General features: G+C 37.4%; 1 protein-coding gene across 1 annotated transcript in view; it reads left to right on the top strand.

Moving 5' to 3' along the window:
* The window catches only part of LOC129749036 (hormone receptor 4), a 65,596-nt gene extending 48,275 nt beyond the window's left edge, over window positions 1-17,321 (top strand). The window contains exons 3-8 of the mRNA XM_055743863.1: window positions 4,490-4,642; window positions 4,716-4,971; window positions 5,149-5,861; window positions 5,932-6,124; window positions 6,193-6,308; window positions 10,756-17,321. Of these exons, the coding sequence (XP_055599838.1) occupies window positions 4,490-4,642; window positions 4,716-4,971; window positions 5,149-5,861; window positions 5,932-6,124; window positions 6,193-6,308; window positions 10,756-10,836 (1,512 nt within the window). The 3' untranslated portion in view covers window positions 10,837-17,321. The remainder of the gene's footprint in view (window positions 1-4,489; window positions 4,643-4,715; window positions 4,972-5,148; window positions 5,862-5,931; window positions 6,125-6,192; window positions 6,309-10,755) is intronic.
* Window positions 17,322-18,141: the final 820 nt, after the last annotated feature.

Below are 18,141 nucleotides of genomic sequence, written 5' to 3'. Positions count from 1 at the left end.
GTTTGGTAAATGTTCTACTTACGCTGGAATTGATTTGGATGTACTGGCAGTCATCTTGAGGCCAACGATCCAGGAAGGGGGCAAGGTTATTCTCCTGAAAACTGCGATTCTCTCGTCAATCTTAAGTGGCTGGTCAGAAGAGAGGTCCCCTCGGCCGGGGAATCGGCGATGCATCAGATGAAACAGCTTAAAATAAATCAAAAGAAATATCTAAAAAAAAAACGGATCGGAGTATGTTTATTGAATAGTAACGAAAAAAACACAATATTACTCACCTGGGAGACTGCGTAGCCCGACCTGACAAAAGTGCTGATTCTATTTCACACACCTAGTGCGCCGGTCACCTGGTTGATTGGAACAGCAATTATCCCATTTACGTACCCACGAATTTTTTTTTTCCGCGTTCCGAAAATCGTGACCGGCTGCAACAAACACTCAAACGTTGCACATAGGTAAAATTACTATGAATTTCTGATGAGCATAGTATTTTTGACAACACAAATGACGATGTTTCAACATTACCATGAGCATAGTTATTTCAAGAACACGAATTGTGTAATATCAAAATATCATGCGCATGGTAATTTCGACACGAGGAAATTACTATGAGCTGTCAAAGTTCGCATAGTAAAAATACTATGTCGTAGTATTATCGCCCAGAATTTTGGTAGAAAATACTAAATCATGGTCGAAAATACTAAATGATGGATATAGTAAAATTATCATGACTCTGTATTTGGAAAACCCATGCAATTTTTTTCCGTGTATGAACAATTTGAAAGCCTTCTTGATTTTTGTCGAAAATATCGAATTTTGACCAAATTTGCCCAAATAATTGTCGGACTTTAAGTTGAAATTTTTAATGACAAATGCTCGGATTTTGCCAGGTTTTTGGTTAAAACTACCCGGATCAAAGGGTATTTGAGTCCTACAAGAAATATTTCCATAAATGCTTAACGCCTTCATCCACTGGAGAGATAGAAAGGGTAAAAGGGACTCTCTAACATGTTTTTTCATAACTCGACTACCCAGCTAACCAAGCAAATGGAACCAAATTTTGCATGGGATAGTATTTCAATGCGAGAAATATTTCTATAATTATTTAAAACCACTCCATTCTTGTAGTAGCACCATAGGATAGACAATGTAGGAAAGGGGAGGAGGGCTTCCATACATGTTTTGCATAATCCGAGAATTCACCTAACAAATCGACTAAATTGGACATGGGAAATTATTTTTTGGTTATTTGAGGCACCACCCTTCTTCCAGTGAGTAGGAACATAGAAAGACACCCAATACAATTTTGTTAACATAAGTTCTCAAGAGGGTAGGAATAGAAGGAGCTCTAGATAAATTTTGTTGTAAAGCTTAAAATTTATCAACCGATGTTGTTTGCGTATGAATAATTTGAGACCCTCCTTTTTCAGGGTTGTATCAAGTACGATCATGTTTTTGATTTAAAAAATACCAACATTTTGGAAAAAAAATTCGAAGAACAACACCGGAATCTGTGCAGAAATGTTTCGCATTAAAATTAGGGGCGACAACGACGTTGCTAATAAACAGAAAGATTCAATTAATTTCAAATCAGCATACAACTCCATTTTACCAAAGATCAAGACACTGACAGACCAATGTAAACATAACATCATAAACAAACAACAGACAGCGAATAACAGTACGACGATCGCTCGATCAGCTCTTGTAAAATGGAAAATTATACAATAAATAAATTTAATTTTAAGGTCCACTGAGGAGGAGCGAAACGCCAAAAGTAGCTCGAAACGTTTGGACCAACTGGCCAGTATTTTCGTTTCAATTTTCGCCGAGAAAAGTCGATAAAAACAACAAACAATTCATCGCGGCGATTAACCAGTTAATCAATTTATTGATAATAGTGTTCTGATATTCTACAAACGTGAGTTTCGAATCCAGTATGAGGCGAGATCTCCTACAATTTTGCATTTTTGTACCGGTTTACTGCCTTATTTTGTTTCAATGATAACTTTGCTTTCTACTGAATGATTTAGAGTTGTAGTTTTTAACATTCAACGAAGTCAATGAAGTAGACTTTTGTTGCCCATTCAAAGAAAATAATAATATCGTTTTGAAATGTCCCAACATCATCGGTTGTTTTTTTCGGGAACAGTTTAATATCATCACCGTATATTGGGAATGCAACCCTTTTTAGAATAAAGGAAATGTCATTTACAAACAGAGTTCCTAAATGAGACACCTGAGGCACATCAGAGGTTAAAAGTTACAGATTTGAATAATTCGTTTTGGAAGCGAACGATTTGTTTTCGATCGGTTAAGTATGATTGTAACCAGGAGAAAAGATTTGGATGAAATCCATTTTTTTATTTGAAGATTGAAAGTGGTATGTAAATGCGATCAAAGGCTTTGCTAAAGTCGATATAAATAGCCTCAACATGAAAGCATTTGCTCATAAAATTGATAATGTATGTAACGAATTCCAGAAGATTTCATGCAATAGAGAGCCCTTTGAAGAAATTATGTTCTTTGCTTGTTATAACATTTTTTACTTGTTGATAAACTTTTTCCGGACTTGAAAATTGGAATTAGAAAAGATTTTTTTCCAAAATTTTGATGCTTTTTTATAATTTGACATATTGAAAACAATCAGAAGAGGGTCGGTCAATTCGGTTGCTAAGTTTTCAAGGAAGCATAGGGCAAGTCCAGATATTATTCCATATTTGAATGTTTTTCTATAATTATATAATCCAAAATAAATAAATTTGCATAAATTTGTATAAAACAATTCGTTTTTTTGACATTCTTCGATCAAATTTTTTTGTTCTGCTGGGAATTAGATAATTTTTAAAAATAAATTGTAAATCGAAGTCCACATTTTAATAAATCTTATTTTGAATCTAGGTTCTGAATCCTCAATCTTAATCCTAATCTGAATTTGAAAAAAATATATCTTTAGATAATTTATAAGTATTTATTCAAAAAAAAAAGTGTAACTCTGAATATGACTGTGCATATTTGGTTATAATTTGTTTATCTTTATCCTGAATAAGAAATTTAAATTTTGCAAAACTTCAAGACATCTAAATACAAATTTTGATCGTTTAGAATTCTTTTGTGAAATCATCAACTTGTGTCTTAATTGGAGTCGATTAAATTTCACAATCAAAAATTCTCTTTATTGATTAGGTTTAACTGACCCAGCAAACATTAATGAAGGTATAACACAGGAACAACAGAATTATTCAAACAAATATACCAGATGAAAAGATTGTATTTCACTTACCAAAATAGCATATAGCTACAAAATTGAAGGCGATATATCTACAATGACAAGATTCCAACGATTCGATTTTCCCACAAAAAGCAAAATTAACGAAAAAAAAATGTCCCCGACCGAGATTTAAACTCCAGTTCTCCGAGTTGGCTGTCCGATATCTTACCACGATGCCAACTCATCAACAAATATGATCCACGCTATAGCTTTATGGGTGAGATTCTCTTTTTACGAACCGGTCAAAAGAGGAGACAGGAAAGAGTGTAAATTGAAGGACCACCCATTTATTGTAAATCAGTTTCTTCAAATCGTAAATGTTGAATTACCATATTCTCAACTTTTTGGAGACATATTTACGAATTGACTAAACTGCTATCCGATTCAACTGTTTTTGGGCAAAGCTTGTCGTAAATGAATGATGGAAAATCACTTAATACCAACGTGTTTAGGATGGTTATTGAAAATGTCTTAATATTCGATTTGGATTATCATTTCTATTACGATTTCATGTTAGCTGGGGATTGTTCATAACTCAAACTAAAAAAAAAGATGCAAATCGCAATTTAAAGTTAGTAAATTAGAATGTGAATGTGACCTTCCTCCCCAAATTTAAAATGGTAAAGCCCTTGAGAACTGTAGGAACCGATTTTGTAAACCACTTATTTAATCACGGTAGAAAAAAACTAAAAAATTTGGCGTCAGCGAATTGTTTGTTAAGTTCTACTAGAAATTTTTGATATCAGAATCAAAATTATTTCTCATTCTTTTTTCGAACGTTTTTTAACCTCTTCCTAGAAAAACAATAATTTGAAAATCACCTACTACGCTCTTAAAAATTCTCTTCTCATTTTTTGTGTTCGATTTAAAAAGCGGATTAGGATAATTTTTAGGCATTTTCCCTTGGAAACCTTAATTCAGCCAATATGGAAATTCAAAAGCGTGGATTAAAATAAACACGGAACATTTGAAAGCATAGATCTCTATGCAAGTGGGATATCGAGACAAGGAATGCAGATTGATTGTGTATAAAAATATTAAAATTTCACTTGTATAGTCAATTCGCAATCGAAAATACAAACAATATAAATTTTAAACAAAAGCTCATTGAATAATAAATGTTGGCATTTTCTGATTAAGGTGCTGGCTTTTCAGTGATCTTAATAAAAACACGCGATCATGTTATTTATTTTCCCCCCATTGTTTATCCGCTCCTTCGAGGCTCAACCATGGACACCAAGTCGGACAGGATTGCCGCTGAATATGGAACGATTATGGGCTGGCGATTATGGCCAATTTCCCACCACTCATCAGACGCATGCCCTCAACCTAACCTCGCAACAACCCTGGAATCTACCACCTGGTCCGAAGAAGGTGAGTTGACGTAGTTCAACCCCTCAAGTCGTATGCGGGTAAACCCATAAACTCTTCCTTTCTCTCTCAACAGGAATTGCTCGAAGATATGCCCCCGGATGAGGACGAACAACCCCTGGTGTGTATGATCTGCGAAGACAAGGCCACCGGACTGCATTACGGAATCATTACCTGTGAGGGTTGCAAGGGGTTCTTCAAGCGGACGGTTCAAAACCGACGAGTCTACACCTGCGTCGCCGATGGTACCTGCGAGATCACCAAAGCCCAGCGTAATCGTTGCCAGTATTGTAGATTTAAGAAATGCATCGAACAAGGCATGGTGCTGCAAGGTGAGTTCAAACGGTGTTTAAACGTTACGGGGTGTCTACTTCAACAAAACAAATCAGATTTCGGAGAAACAAAACCACACAAACCTAAGAATTTTCTGCTGCAATTGGAAATCCTTGGTTTCAAAATTCGCGTAGACACCCTGTTGATCTAACCATTCTTTCTTCTCATGCTTTCAGCTGTTCGAGAGGATCGCATGCCCGGTGGACGAAACAGTGGAGCGGTTTACAACCTGTACAAAGTTAAATATAAGAAACACAAGAAAGCCAACCAAAAAGGAGGTCATCCCAACCACCAGAAGCTGGGAATGCCGGGTGTCGACAACCCGAAGTCGCTGTACATGACATCATCGACAACGCCGCCAATCAAGTCGGAAAGTATTAGCCTACCATCGCACTTGGTCAATGGAACCATCTTGAAGACAGCACTGACCAATCCGAGCGAAATCGTGCATTTACGTCATAGACTGGACAACGCCGTCAGCTCGTCCAAAGATCGGTCGATCTCATACGAGCAAGCCTTGAACATGATACATACCCTTATAGACTGTGATGCTATGGAGGACATAGCGACCCTGCCGCATTTTAGTGAATTCCTCGCCGACAAGACGGAAATTGGTGACAAGCTGTGCAACATCGGCGATTCCATTGTACATAAGCTCGTCTCGTGGACTCGAAAGTTGCCTTTCTACATGGAAATCCCGGTTGAGATCCATACGAAGCTACTGACGGACAAATGGCACGAGATACTGGTGCTAACAACGGCCGCGTATCAGGCGATGCATGGCAAGAAAAACATCAGCAACCAACTACAAACGCCGACGGCAGGCAATGGCCCTGGAGGTGGGACCAGCCTTCCTCCCGATAAACAGGATCCCGAATTTGTCGAAGAGGTAACATTGTTTGTTGCTTCTAGACTTTTGAATGTATTTTTTTATAATTGTCTATATCTAACTTCAACAGATTACGTCACACCTACACACGTTACAATCCTGCCTAACTACACTCATGGGTCATCCCATATCGATCGAGCAGCTGAAAATCGACGTCGGGGAGATGGTGGAAAAGATGACCCAGATCACGATCATGTTCCGGCGGAGCAAGCTGAAGATGGAAGAGTACGTCTGTCTGAAAGTTTACATTTTGTTGAACAAAGGTAAGACAGAGGAGAGACTTTCAAAGCGTTCAGAATTGTAACCACGTTTTTTTATCCTCGATTTACAGAAGTCGATTTGGAGATCATACAGGAACGGTATATACAAGTACTTAGGACATACCTACAGCATACCATCCCGCATAGTCCCAATAGACTGTCCGATCTCCTCTCGCATATACCTGAGGTAAGTACGAACTGATTTCTTTAGGTTTTAAATTTCAATCAATTGGAGTCACTCTAAAGTATAATTCCTATTTAAGGGTTTATCGCGTCCAACATCGTATTACTTCTGAGTGCAAGCGCCATAGGTCGCCCAAAGCTTAGATTGTAGAATTCCCCAGTGATGAAAATCTTAGTCTTCTTCCCACAACTACAGATCCCTTGCCAAATCATCAACTTACGAGCAAATTTATCTGCGAAAACAAACTTGAATCTACCCGCAACATTCCCTTTACGCTTCACAAGGTAAAATTTGTTACCGGGTATTTGTCCAAGATCCATTTTGACGTAAGTTTCGTCGTCCATCAAAATGAATCCGTTGTACTTGGTCAACACTTTCTCGTACAACTTCCTTGCCCTGATTTCGGCAACCAGGTTTTGTTTCAGCGCCCTGTTGGGGTGTTTGCTTGCATGATACGACCGCAAGCCTTCTCGCAAACAAATTCGTCGAGCTGTACTGTGGTTCGTCTTGAACTTTTTCGCCAAATCACGCAAGGAGATTTCAGGATTATTGTGAACTGATCGAATTACCTTTGCTCGCAGCTTCCGGTCATATGTTCCACTTTTACGCCTGGTTTGTTTTGCTCGATCCACCGTAAGGGTCTCCCGGTAACGTTGCAGCACCGAATTTACAGTCCATTTTGGATATTTCAGGAATTTCGCGATCTTTACCCCTGACCACGTCGGTTTCTCTACGTGAGTGTGCATAATTTTCTCTCGCCTTTCGCGTTCAATCGTCGATAACTTTTGACTGACTGCTTCAATCTTGATGAAATTAGAATTCACGCAATACCCCTCAGTATCTTTTCTAGAATTTTTTTTATCGCCAAGACTCGTCAACTTCGTTCTGATACCGAGTTATTTGTTCGGTTGTCTAACGAGTTCATTTCTGAAATCATGGAACTGTCCACTTGCTCTAGGCCCATGTTATGCTTATGGTTCGAAAGCGGATTTTTCGAAGTGCATTACCGAACTAGAAGAAATATTCATCAATACCTATCTGAGTTCAAGCGTAATCTTCTTAGTTCTGTGTACTCCACTCTAAATCAATCTCCGACTTAAGCTCCGAAGCTCCATTCCAATCAAGATGAGTTCCCCTGAAGCTCAACATTTTCATCTAAGATTTGGCTCACGATAGAGTCATTGTAGATCTGTAACAAATATTCTTCACGAACGAAGATGAGATAAATCGATCAATTATCCCGCGTTGATTCTCGGACCTAAGTAAAAGACCTCCACTGTTGACGATCCGGAGCCTGCGTCTTCACTTGGTCCCAGTCAAGGTTCTCGTCGACAGCTCGGATTTCGGCGGCTTCTGAGTCTGCCTCTCCTTTGATGTCCTTTTGGATTCCATTCAAGCGCCTCTCTGCATGTATCGTTTACATCTCTTCGCAGCGTGTGCATCTTCACTTACGTTATCGAAACTCAATTTCTAGCGCCATTTGATGAAGTTCCACGTTTGAGATCCAATTGCTAGGCTACCAAGCGTGGATGATACTTCGCAGGCAACGATTCACAAAAACTTACAGTTTTCGCGGCGTTACCGCATATGGGCATAAAGATTCAAATATGCGTTGGAAGAGATATCTTACGTGAGCCCCAGATGTTTCGGAGACTCCCTAACATAGCGCTTTTCTGATCTATGTCCGATTTGGTCTTTCCAACATTGACTTTGAGACCTTTTACGTTGGAACTTTCGGTGATGCCTTCGATTTTGCTCTACATATCCGGTTGTCTTTGGGCGAGCAAAACAATTTTGTCTGCCAGGTCAAAGTCGTTTAGTTGCTCCATTGTTGAAGGTTTCCACGGCAATCCTCGATTCGGTGCTCAGTCGATCGGTCCAGTCAGGATCTCATCCATTACGATGAGAAAAAGTAGCAGTGATTGGATCGGACAAGACAACGTCGTGCAAGACCTTGCACGAAAATACCCCGTACTGTGCTTTGATGAGATGGACTAGTTTCCCTGGGACTTCTCTTCGTCTAAGTGCAGCCCCAATGTGTTCATGGTTAAGTCGGTCGAATACTTTTTCGAAATCAACGAACATCAGCAGAAGAGAGTCCTGGAATTCGTTGATTTGTTCCAGTATTCACCCTTATTCTCGTTTTCGATCGAATGACATTCGTTCGAAAGTTTTGAATTTTCGTATTCTTGTTTTCGTTCGAACGAATGAAAACCGTTCGATCTTTCGAACATCGTTCGAACGAACAAAACGTTGCATTCCCGTTTTCGACCGAACGTTTTTTTTCTTCGGACTGGCAAACGCGAGTCTGATGCTGCGAACGGCATGCGTAAAAAGAGCCAAAACAATTAGAGAATTGTAATTTGTTAGGAAATAAGACAAAAAAATCAGAACACACAACCAATTTTATTACAGGCTGATTCAAAACAAAATATTGCGAAAATTTTCGGATTAAATTTCATTCAATCGTTTTATTTGGCTAAAAAACGCAAGTCTTATGCTGAGGCTCATTAAGGCGTTCTTAAAGTTGGGTGGCTTAGAATGATAAAATTTAAAATTGGTTCAAAATAACAGAATTAATTCACAAATTTGCATATCTATTGTTTAGGCACCTTAAGAGTTGTATAAATCAATTTTTATTCAAAAGGTTTCAAATTTTAAGTGTTCCGACTTGTCGTCGTCTTACAATTCCTCCCTCTCGGTGGGGGATTTTTAGAGCAGCAGAAGCTTTAGCGGTTCATCTTCACTACCCTCTGGCAATAAGGACACCTGCTCGGAACCGGAGACACTTGCGCTTGATCATCTATAGTACAGCTTATTGGGAGGCGTCCGTTACGGCTGCTGACGATGGTATGATTTTCAGAAGCGGCCCCGGCGACTGCTGTTCGTTTTTCCGAGCCTAACGGGATGAGCACGACCTAGATTCACTACCCACCTCTTGGATTGTGCTGCCTAAATATTCCTTGACTCAGACCGATATCTACGAATAAATTTCGTCGAAACTCAAAAAATAAACATATTTCGGCTACAATGTTTACATCTTAAACTGGCATTTTCACACTGGTTGCTGCCATGCAGAGCTGCCTGAAAATTTCGAAGTCAATCAGGCAACACCAGAATCGAACGTATCACATTCGTACGAAAACAAGAATACCCTTTTCGAATTCGTTCGAAAGTATCCGTTCGAACGAAAGCCAGATACGCCGTAAACGAGAATAAGGGTGATTATTCGTAGCGTTGTGACGTGTTCCACAAATGATCATCCGGATCGAAATCCAGTTTGTTGCCGTCGTAATGTAGCGTTATTTTTCTCCTGGGTCCGGTTCAGGGTAACTTTGTAGAGTACTTAGAGGATTGTACAGATCAACATTATGCCACGCCAGTTACCACACTATGTTAAGACTCCTTCCTTAACAAGGATACCCTGCATCAAGTCGATCGGGAATGTTGCGGTATCCCGAAATTTCAGCGAAAGGACTGTGCAACATTTCTGCAGACAAGGCAGGGTCGGCTTTCAGTTCAGCATTTCAGCCGGAAGGCAAACGATCCCAAGCGCTTTGTTCGATTTCATGCCTTTGATTGCTCCTTCTTCTATTTCAGCCAACGAGGGTGTTTCTGAGTTGACGCCATTATTGCGCCTTACTGTTGGTGCTTCGAGTTGCGGGTTCTGTTGTTCAAAATGCTCACTCCAACGCTGATCTTTTCTATCCGTCAGTCAACAGATGACCTGCTCGGTCTTTAAGCGGCATTTTAGCATAAGTCCTTGCGCAACTAGGGCGGCGAGAAATGTCATAAAGTAATCGGATATTCCCATTGGCGGCGGTTCTTTCTTTTTCTTCGGCTAGGCTCTCTTGTCTTGTCTACAAGTTGCCTATTCCAGCTCCGCATATCGTAAGCAGGCGGCTGTTTTGGCTGACTCGGTACATGCCTGCTCAATTCCGACTTTTGACTCATCGACCATTCTCTAGGTGTCATTCGACATCCATTCAATTCTTTTTATACAAACTTTACAGAGAGTACCATGGCTCGTTGTGATAAAGTCATTCTTGATTCCAAACCACTGTTCTTCTACTGTCTCATCTCCTCGCGCTTTTGGAAACGTGTAACTCTCACTCGTATCTCGCCAAGGACGAGGTGATGATCAGATACAAAGCCTTCGCTTCGTTTGTTGCGGACATCAAGAAGGCTCCTTCTCCATTGTTGGCTGATGTAGATGGAGTCAATTAGATTTTCTGTTCGGCCATCTCGGGATACCCAAGTGACTTTATGTGCAGGTCGATCGGTTGTATTGTGTGTCTTGTCATAAACCCACTCAGGGGTGTGCTGAATCCACACAGTTGAAAAATTTGAAAATCGTATAAATTCTTTGCACAAAAAATCCATATCAAATCTTCCTTTAAAGAAAGTACTGAATTACAATTTGAACGCTGCTTTTATCTTCAACCAATAGATTCAAACGGCTGCCAGCTTGTTGTTGGAGAGCAAAATGTTCTACGTACCCTTTGTCCTGAACTCGGCCAACATCAGGTAGCAGATGATCGAGCAAGGTATGATCGAGCCTTTCGAGTATGAACAACAATCGATGGAAGAATCACAAGAGATCAATAGTTATGCATCAGCTCAAGGTAGCAGTAGCAGAAGCAGCACCACCATCACCAAATCAGAGGTAGATCCATATGGTCCACCGCAATCGGTGGCATCTTCGGAATCTCTGGTCATCCATAGATGTTCAACAGTCTCGGCAACCACAACAACGTCATTTACCGACACTCAATCGCATCCGATGCAACAGATTGGTCCGATTCAGCATCACTCACAGCAGCAGCAACAACAGCAAATCATTCCCCTATTGCATCAACAACAGCAGCAGCAACAACAACAACCGATTACGCCCGCTCGAAACAATGGCGCCGTGACGATTGTTTTCATCAAAACCGTGTTACCTGATGAGTGAGTTTGAGAGTTTCGCCAACCCCGATTTGCCTCTAGTTTGAGTTTTTATCCGCACCTACCTTTCTTACCTTAAATTGCAAACAATTTCGGAGTCGGGAACTGTCTGGCCCTGAACTCAGTAGGGATGAAATAAGTTTGATTTCAAATCGCAACACGTTACCATAGATTTACACAGTCGAAGTAGGATCGCTTACCCAAATCCCATTTGAAAGAAGGGATGGGAGTGCTAAACCTCGTGACTAAATGTTTCCAATCTCGAGTTGAATCTCGTTGATTTTGTCTTTGTTTATGTTTAGAGCTTATTCAATATCTGCATGCATGAATTATTTATTTTTTCAAATATTTTTTTAAAAATTTTTTAAACTGTTTTCCAAGCTACGTTGCAGTCTAATGTACCGCGAAATTTATAGAAGAAAGTACCATTTTTAACGTGGATAGCACAGATGTATTGCATTAATATATACATATAACATGTCTGGAATAAATGTATAGACAAAAAAAAGAGAAACTTTTTGCATATACACTTAAAAATATACACATACATAGATTTTGTCGAAAGCATGGAAATTATCCCAACATAAGGAAAATATGTATTTAATGACACTTTTTACCTTTGAAAAATAACCTGAATGAGCTGTATTGCATTCGAATGTGCTATATTGCAACTCAACCGATTGTAATATTCATCTAAGCAACCAAAGGTTTTCAAAGGCGCTACTTAGATCACACACTCACATACATACGCAGGTAGATGCTGTATGATGAGTTTCTCAAAGGGGGCGGGCGAAAAGTAAAGACGCTCATTCACACAATGAACACACGTGGATTAGCATGCTTAATCACAAACATACACAGCAAGTGCGTATGAATATGATTGCTGAATTCGGATCAAGAAACGGAACCAAATTGCACACGTTAGGGTGGCTGTGTTCATGTTTTTTTTTTGTTTCTCACAAAAGATCACAAACTTATTTTTGTAACTTGAAATAGATTCCTAAAACATTTTGTCAAATCGAAACAGCCCAAACAAAATTTAACAAATTCGTATACCAATTAACTTTTACAAAGATTTCTCTATATTCTCAAGGAAATAGACAGTTAAAATTGTATGCACTGACAAAAATAGCAGCATATTTTCGTTTAAAATCGTCCATGGTTGGGAAGCAAAATGAAAAATTTGGACAAAGCCACAATTGACACAAAAAAAACGCAAAATTACAACAGCATGGTTACACATTCAAGGAAAAGAGAATAACTTTTTCCGCTACTAGGAAGTCTGAAATCAAATGCCTTCTATATTAAATTAATTAAAACAAAAACAAATAAAACAAGCGATTGTAGATGTAATATCGATAAGAATAGAAACGCATAAAGATAAATGTAGCGCGCGCGTACGGTGCAAAAATTTTCCCCGTTTCTCTGAATTGCGTTAAACAAGTATATTACTGAAAATGGATAAAATTTGCGCTAACATTATTCACAGTACGACAAACTGGAGTGATGAGGAAACGCAAAAGTGCATCTATATCGAGCGTTTAAATAAATAAAAACAGTACTCGTAATTGAACATATATATATTTTTTATATATTTGATTGATCGGTTCATTGTTGTTCTTCTTATTAATATTTTTATTAGCTAATTTTACAACAACAAAATAAACATCGTAGTAAGCCCGCGGTAAAATACACAACACACGGCAGCACAGATCACGTACCATATTTGAATGAAAAATGAAACAACTCTAATGAAAGCGCATATAGTAGGCCGAGGTTCAGAACAAAATTTGTCTAGGAACACGTGATTTGGCTTGTTCACTTCACACACGACATCATTCATCATCAGACACTGAACAAAAACACCCCCAAAAAGTTACGTACTGACACATCCTAAGAGAAAATTGTATTGTTTAGATTTTTCTAAACTGAAATCCTATTTGGTCCGAAGTATGGCACCTGTGGAGAAAAACATCAATAGGAGAAAATATTCACAGTTTTTGCTTTTATAATCGAAATATTCAATCCCAACTTTTCCTCTTCTCACACTTTTCTTACAAGATGATGCTGGAAAAGTTGGGGCCTCACTCCCTGTTCCCATCTGGAACACTCTAACGCGAAAAAAAACCGTAGTTTGGTAAGGAACTAAATGCTTTTAACGATGGACTCAATTGCGCGGAATAACGACATGTTGCTTTTGATTTTGACTCCTTTCACGTTTGGAGTTACGGAGAAATTATACATATACCTAGATGTTAGTGACGAGGAAGTTTCTTGTGTAGGATTTTTATAGGTAAAAACACTTATTGAGTATGCCGATTTTAGTTAGTGATAACAAGGAATGTTTTCCTTGCGTTTGTTTTCGTTTTGTGTAGAACAAATTTGATTGAAAAGCATACCGGTTTAAGAAGCAACTATTACTGTAGGCAGACAGACGTTACGTTTTTTTAATTTGAAAACATCACAAGCAAGCACTTGTTTTTTTTTAAATATTCAGACTTAGCCGTAGGACTACGGTCCACTAGTTAAAATAGTGGACACAGCGAAATGACCAAAACTGATACATTGATCCTCCTGATTTTTTTAAAGATAGCAAGTAATATTTTGAATAAGTGTCGATAAAACCCCTTTATTAGTAGGTGAATTATTTATCCGCAGTACGCGTTTTTATTGTAAACCGAATAATTGAATGAAGAAGAAAAAAAACAATAATTCAAAACTAACACTAACTATTTTGGAACTGTTCAGAGACTCATTTTTTTAACATAGCTTAAAAATGGCGTTATATGTATTTATATTCGAGACAAAAAATGTTTTGTTTAATCGTTTTTCACTCGTGGATTTTTTCCAATGCCAGAAGCTACATTTTTTCTAGCTTGTACGTGCGTTTACGGAACGACTCGAAACCAAAAATTTAGGAAATGTAAACTTGTATTTGTATAGGAAAACTTTAAAGGAAAACAAACGACGGCTGATCTACCGTTAACAAATTCTCATCACCTAAAATTTCTGTTGGTTTGCCACACACACACACCCAAACATTTATCGTCATTCTTTCTCTCTAAAAACTAAAAAAAAACAAACGGCAAGTTACATCAAAAATAAAAGTGTAATTCATGCATCGACTAATACCACAAATCAAGATAAAAAAAAAACTATACACGTGCACTGCATTTAACATAACCCTTCAGCTTTCGAAACAACTCATTGTTTTGTCTACTACTGTAAAGGGCTATCTTATACGAACCACCTTCCTACCCCTCCCCTTAAATCCCTGTCCCCCATTCGTCATGTGTAAACAGTTAAATTTCCCATTCCTTTGTAAAAACACAATACAAAATCAAGATTATGTGTCTGATCGTCAAAAAACAATTATTAAAAAAGAATACAGAGAACAGAAACATACAAACAAACAAACAAACAAACCGAAAATCAAACAGAAATCCCCTTATTATGGAACCGTTGTTACCAGTGAAACCATATTACTTATAAATAATTGTGTAAAAAGTATGGAGAACATGGAACTGCCCGTAAAACACAAGCCAGAAGAAAATGATAATACATAGACTAAAACAAAACGCTACCGTACTAGCCATTCACCGTTGATGCAAACGAATAGAAAAAAAGGAAAACAAAAATTACATTCACCTTAGACGATAAAACAAGTATGCAAGCTCACATAGTCTCACAAATTACAAAAAAAAAAAAAAGAAAATATGCATTCACACACACCGAAAAATATGCAGAAAAGAAAAAAAAACAAACCTAAGAAAAAAGCACACTGCAAAACAATAGAGAGAAGCGAGAAAAAAACCGTAATAAAAGACTAAACGTAAATATAAACTGTTTAAAATAGCGCCCGAGTGCATCCCTGTTTGACACTGAGCAAAACTCACGTGTTAAACCTTCATACATAACAGGAACAAGAACAAGTTACCCTGCCCCGAATCCCCGAATCGAAGCAAAACCAGAAAGGGTTCGAAGCAATAGTCAGACGAAACTGGGAAATCAACACTGCCACAGAGACCCAGGAAAATTCCTCATTTTTGTCACAAATACAGAACCTCTAGTAATACACTAAAAAAAACTTATATGGTGAACAAACAAACAACAACTGCCAGTAGCACGTCTACCTTACTAAAATCATAACTCTCAAGGAACAAAATTTGAAAATTACTGAAATTTTTTAAACATGTTTACGGCTGTACCTAATTTTAGTCACACAAACATGGAGGAGGTTTTTTTTCATTCGGGCTGTTGTCTTTATTTGAAGTCAAAACGTAGTAGCAACACTTTTTAAATAAAAATTATTCAGATGAAAAAATGATATCAAAATTGGTTGATTCCTTTTTATTTATCTCAGAAGTTATTTCTATTCCAAAAAAAAAGGTAAAACTATCTGTCATTTTTTTTTTCTGTAAGTTCGGCTTTTAGTTTTGTTTCTGTATGATCAGATTTCCAAAGTTTCGTGATTTCTGAGAGTATTCCTACTTTTCTACCTCAAAATCAATTGTTTTTGCAAAGTTACCATTTAAGCTTTCGCATTTTCCTTAAAAGTACATATTTTCACGATTGTTCATAACCAGTTCGGATTGAATTTTCGAACACTTAAGTAAAAAAACAACAATAACCACGTGAACCTCTTCATGTTTGTAAAACCCAATTCGGACTGAAATAAGCTGTTCAACTTGATTTTCAAAAAAAAAAAACGTTAACAGAAACAACAAAATAAATATAAATACATTCAGTAAAGTTCACCGCTGTTCAAAGTCAAATTAGCATTATTTTTGCTATTTTTTTTTTTGTTTGTGTTCGTTACTCCAAACCTTTAGTTTTGTTGTGATAATAACCCGTACTATTGTTGTTCCTTATTGTTTCTAAACAGACACTTCTAGCATTTTTTTTCAAAAGTATATGGAACCTTCAATCTTGGCCCCAATGGCGACATACTCGAAAAAAGAAACGATCTAGCCATTATTAAATTAGCACTAAATTGTTTAATAAGAGAGTAATAAGTATGTTTTAGCTACAGTGATAAGTACCGTACGTCGTAGGTTTAGTAATTGTATTGCATTAATTGCGGAACGCGAGGAAGCGAGGTGGTTCAAAGTTACCAAAACCCCAGAGTAAAATAGTGATTGTTGACAAATGCTGAGAGAAGATAGACAAAGTCAAATTAATAACCTGCAGCTTGCTGCGGGAAGGATTTCAATACCATTTCCTAGTTCTTTCGATTGGATTCGTGTCACCGTTTGGCCAAGATTGAAGTGAAAATATTCTTTGAGAAAAAAACACTCTCATTTCTCGATTTTTCACCTTTCCAACTGGCAATTTTGGTAAGCAAATATGTTTTTCAATGAAAATTGAACCGGTTGAAAAGAACAGCAATACTTTCGTTCATAACGTTCAGTCTTTAAAAGACGATCAGAAAACAGCACTGCCACTACTTTTAGATTTTCTATAGACTGTAATACTATTTACACTGATAAACCGGGAAACTGACTTATAGCTTTCAACTAACCCAAAACAGGATTTCCAAAAACCCTTCACATCTCCCTTCAGGCACTCAATCTTTTCGTTTCTTCTACTCTACATCGTTTATTATCCCAGATCCAATGTGTTGGATCTTCGAAATGTTCCAAATAAATAGTTATCAACTTTAGTGGCCATCAATTCATTAATGATAAAGAAACAAAAGAAAAACTTTTTAACCATACATTTCTTACCCGCATCGCAACCTATAAATTTCATCATCAATACCAATCAGTCGAAAAAGAGAGAGTTACAAAAAACCTGTAATCTATGAAATACAGCAACATCGTTATAGTGAAAACCACACATACACACGTGTACATTTAGTAAAAGAAAACAAAAAAGAGAACAACCGATATAACAAATCACTGCCGTTTCTCAAGTATATACAAATATAAATAATCATAAGGCGGGTGTTGATGACAGAAAAAAATGTAGTCGCATTTGAAGCTCGTGGGCGAAAAGCAACATAAACAAACAAACAAACATAATTCAAACACACACCGCCAACCACAAACAAAAACACACACGCGCGATTACATTAACACACAGTAGTTAAAACAAATACATCAAAAAGCTATTAGAAGATAGGGAAGAAAACCCGAAAAAACAGATGATGCGAATGTGAGCAGAAAATACGAGGGAAAAAACAGAAAAAAAATTGTAACTAATAAGACCTAAAGATAATATGAGAAAATAATAAGAAAAAAAAGTAATTGAAAAAAGTATAACTATAATTACCTAATTATTGAGTAAGAGTATACATACAACATACAGACACAGACTACAGCAGAAGCAGAAGATGATTAAACAACAGCAACAGCAAGTAAGGTTAAACCGTTAGAAATTGTGTAAAACAAAAACAAAACAAAAAATTAAATAATAAAAAATGATGAATCAGAAATGTATTTGAAAGTTTTCGTTTTCATAGAACAAAAAGAAAAAGAAGTGAATCAGTAAAGTGAGTAAATAGAAGATGATTCGATCTGTCAAATTCCAGAATAAGCCATTTTGATTGCTTCGTTTCGTTTGTTTACCTTTGAGACAACGACAACGACTCATCTGAACCTTCCGAAGTTTCAGTTTGTTCCGTGGAATAGTATGTGACGTCATGATCAGAACCTGTCGAAAAATCTCAATCCTCTAAGTTTTCATCCGAGAGATTTTTCTTAGATATACATATTTGCCAAAAAATTGTTGGTACGTGCGTTTCGTGTCTGTCTTTTATCCTTATTAGCATAAGCTAAATTTGCCATAAAAAAGAAACCTTTTAGAATTTTTCGTTTACATGACAATGAGGTTTTTCATGTTTATTAACCTGCCGACGAAGTTTTTTTTTTATTTAAGTATCGTTTAT

The sequence above is a fragment of the Uranotaenia lowii genome, chromosome 2 (assembly GCF_029784155.1).
Source record: "Uranotaenia lowii strain MFRU-FL chromosome 2, ASM2978415v1, whole genome shotgun sequence".
NCBI lineage: Eukaryota > Metazoa > Arthropoda > Insecta > Diptera > Culicidae > Uranotaenia > Uranotaenia lowii.
The sequence above is the reverse complement of the archived record's forward strand: the minus strand, read 5'-3'. Positions and strand labels throughout refer to the sequence as shown.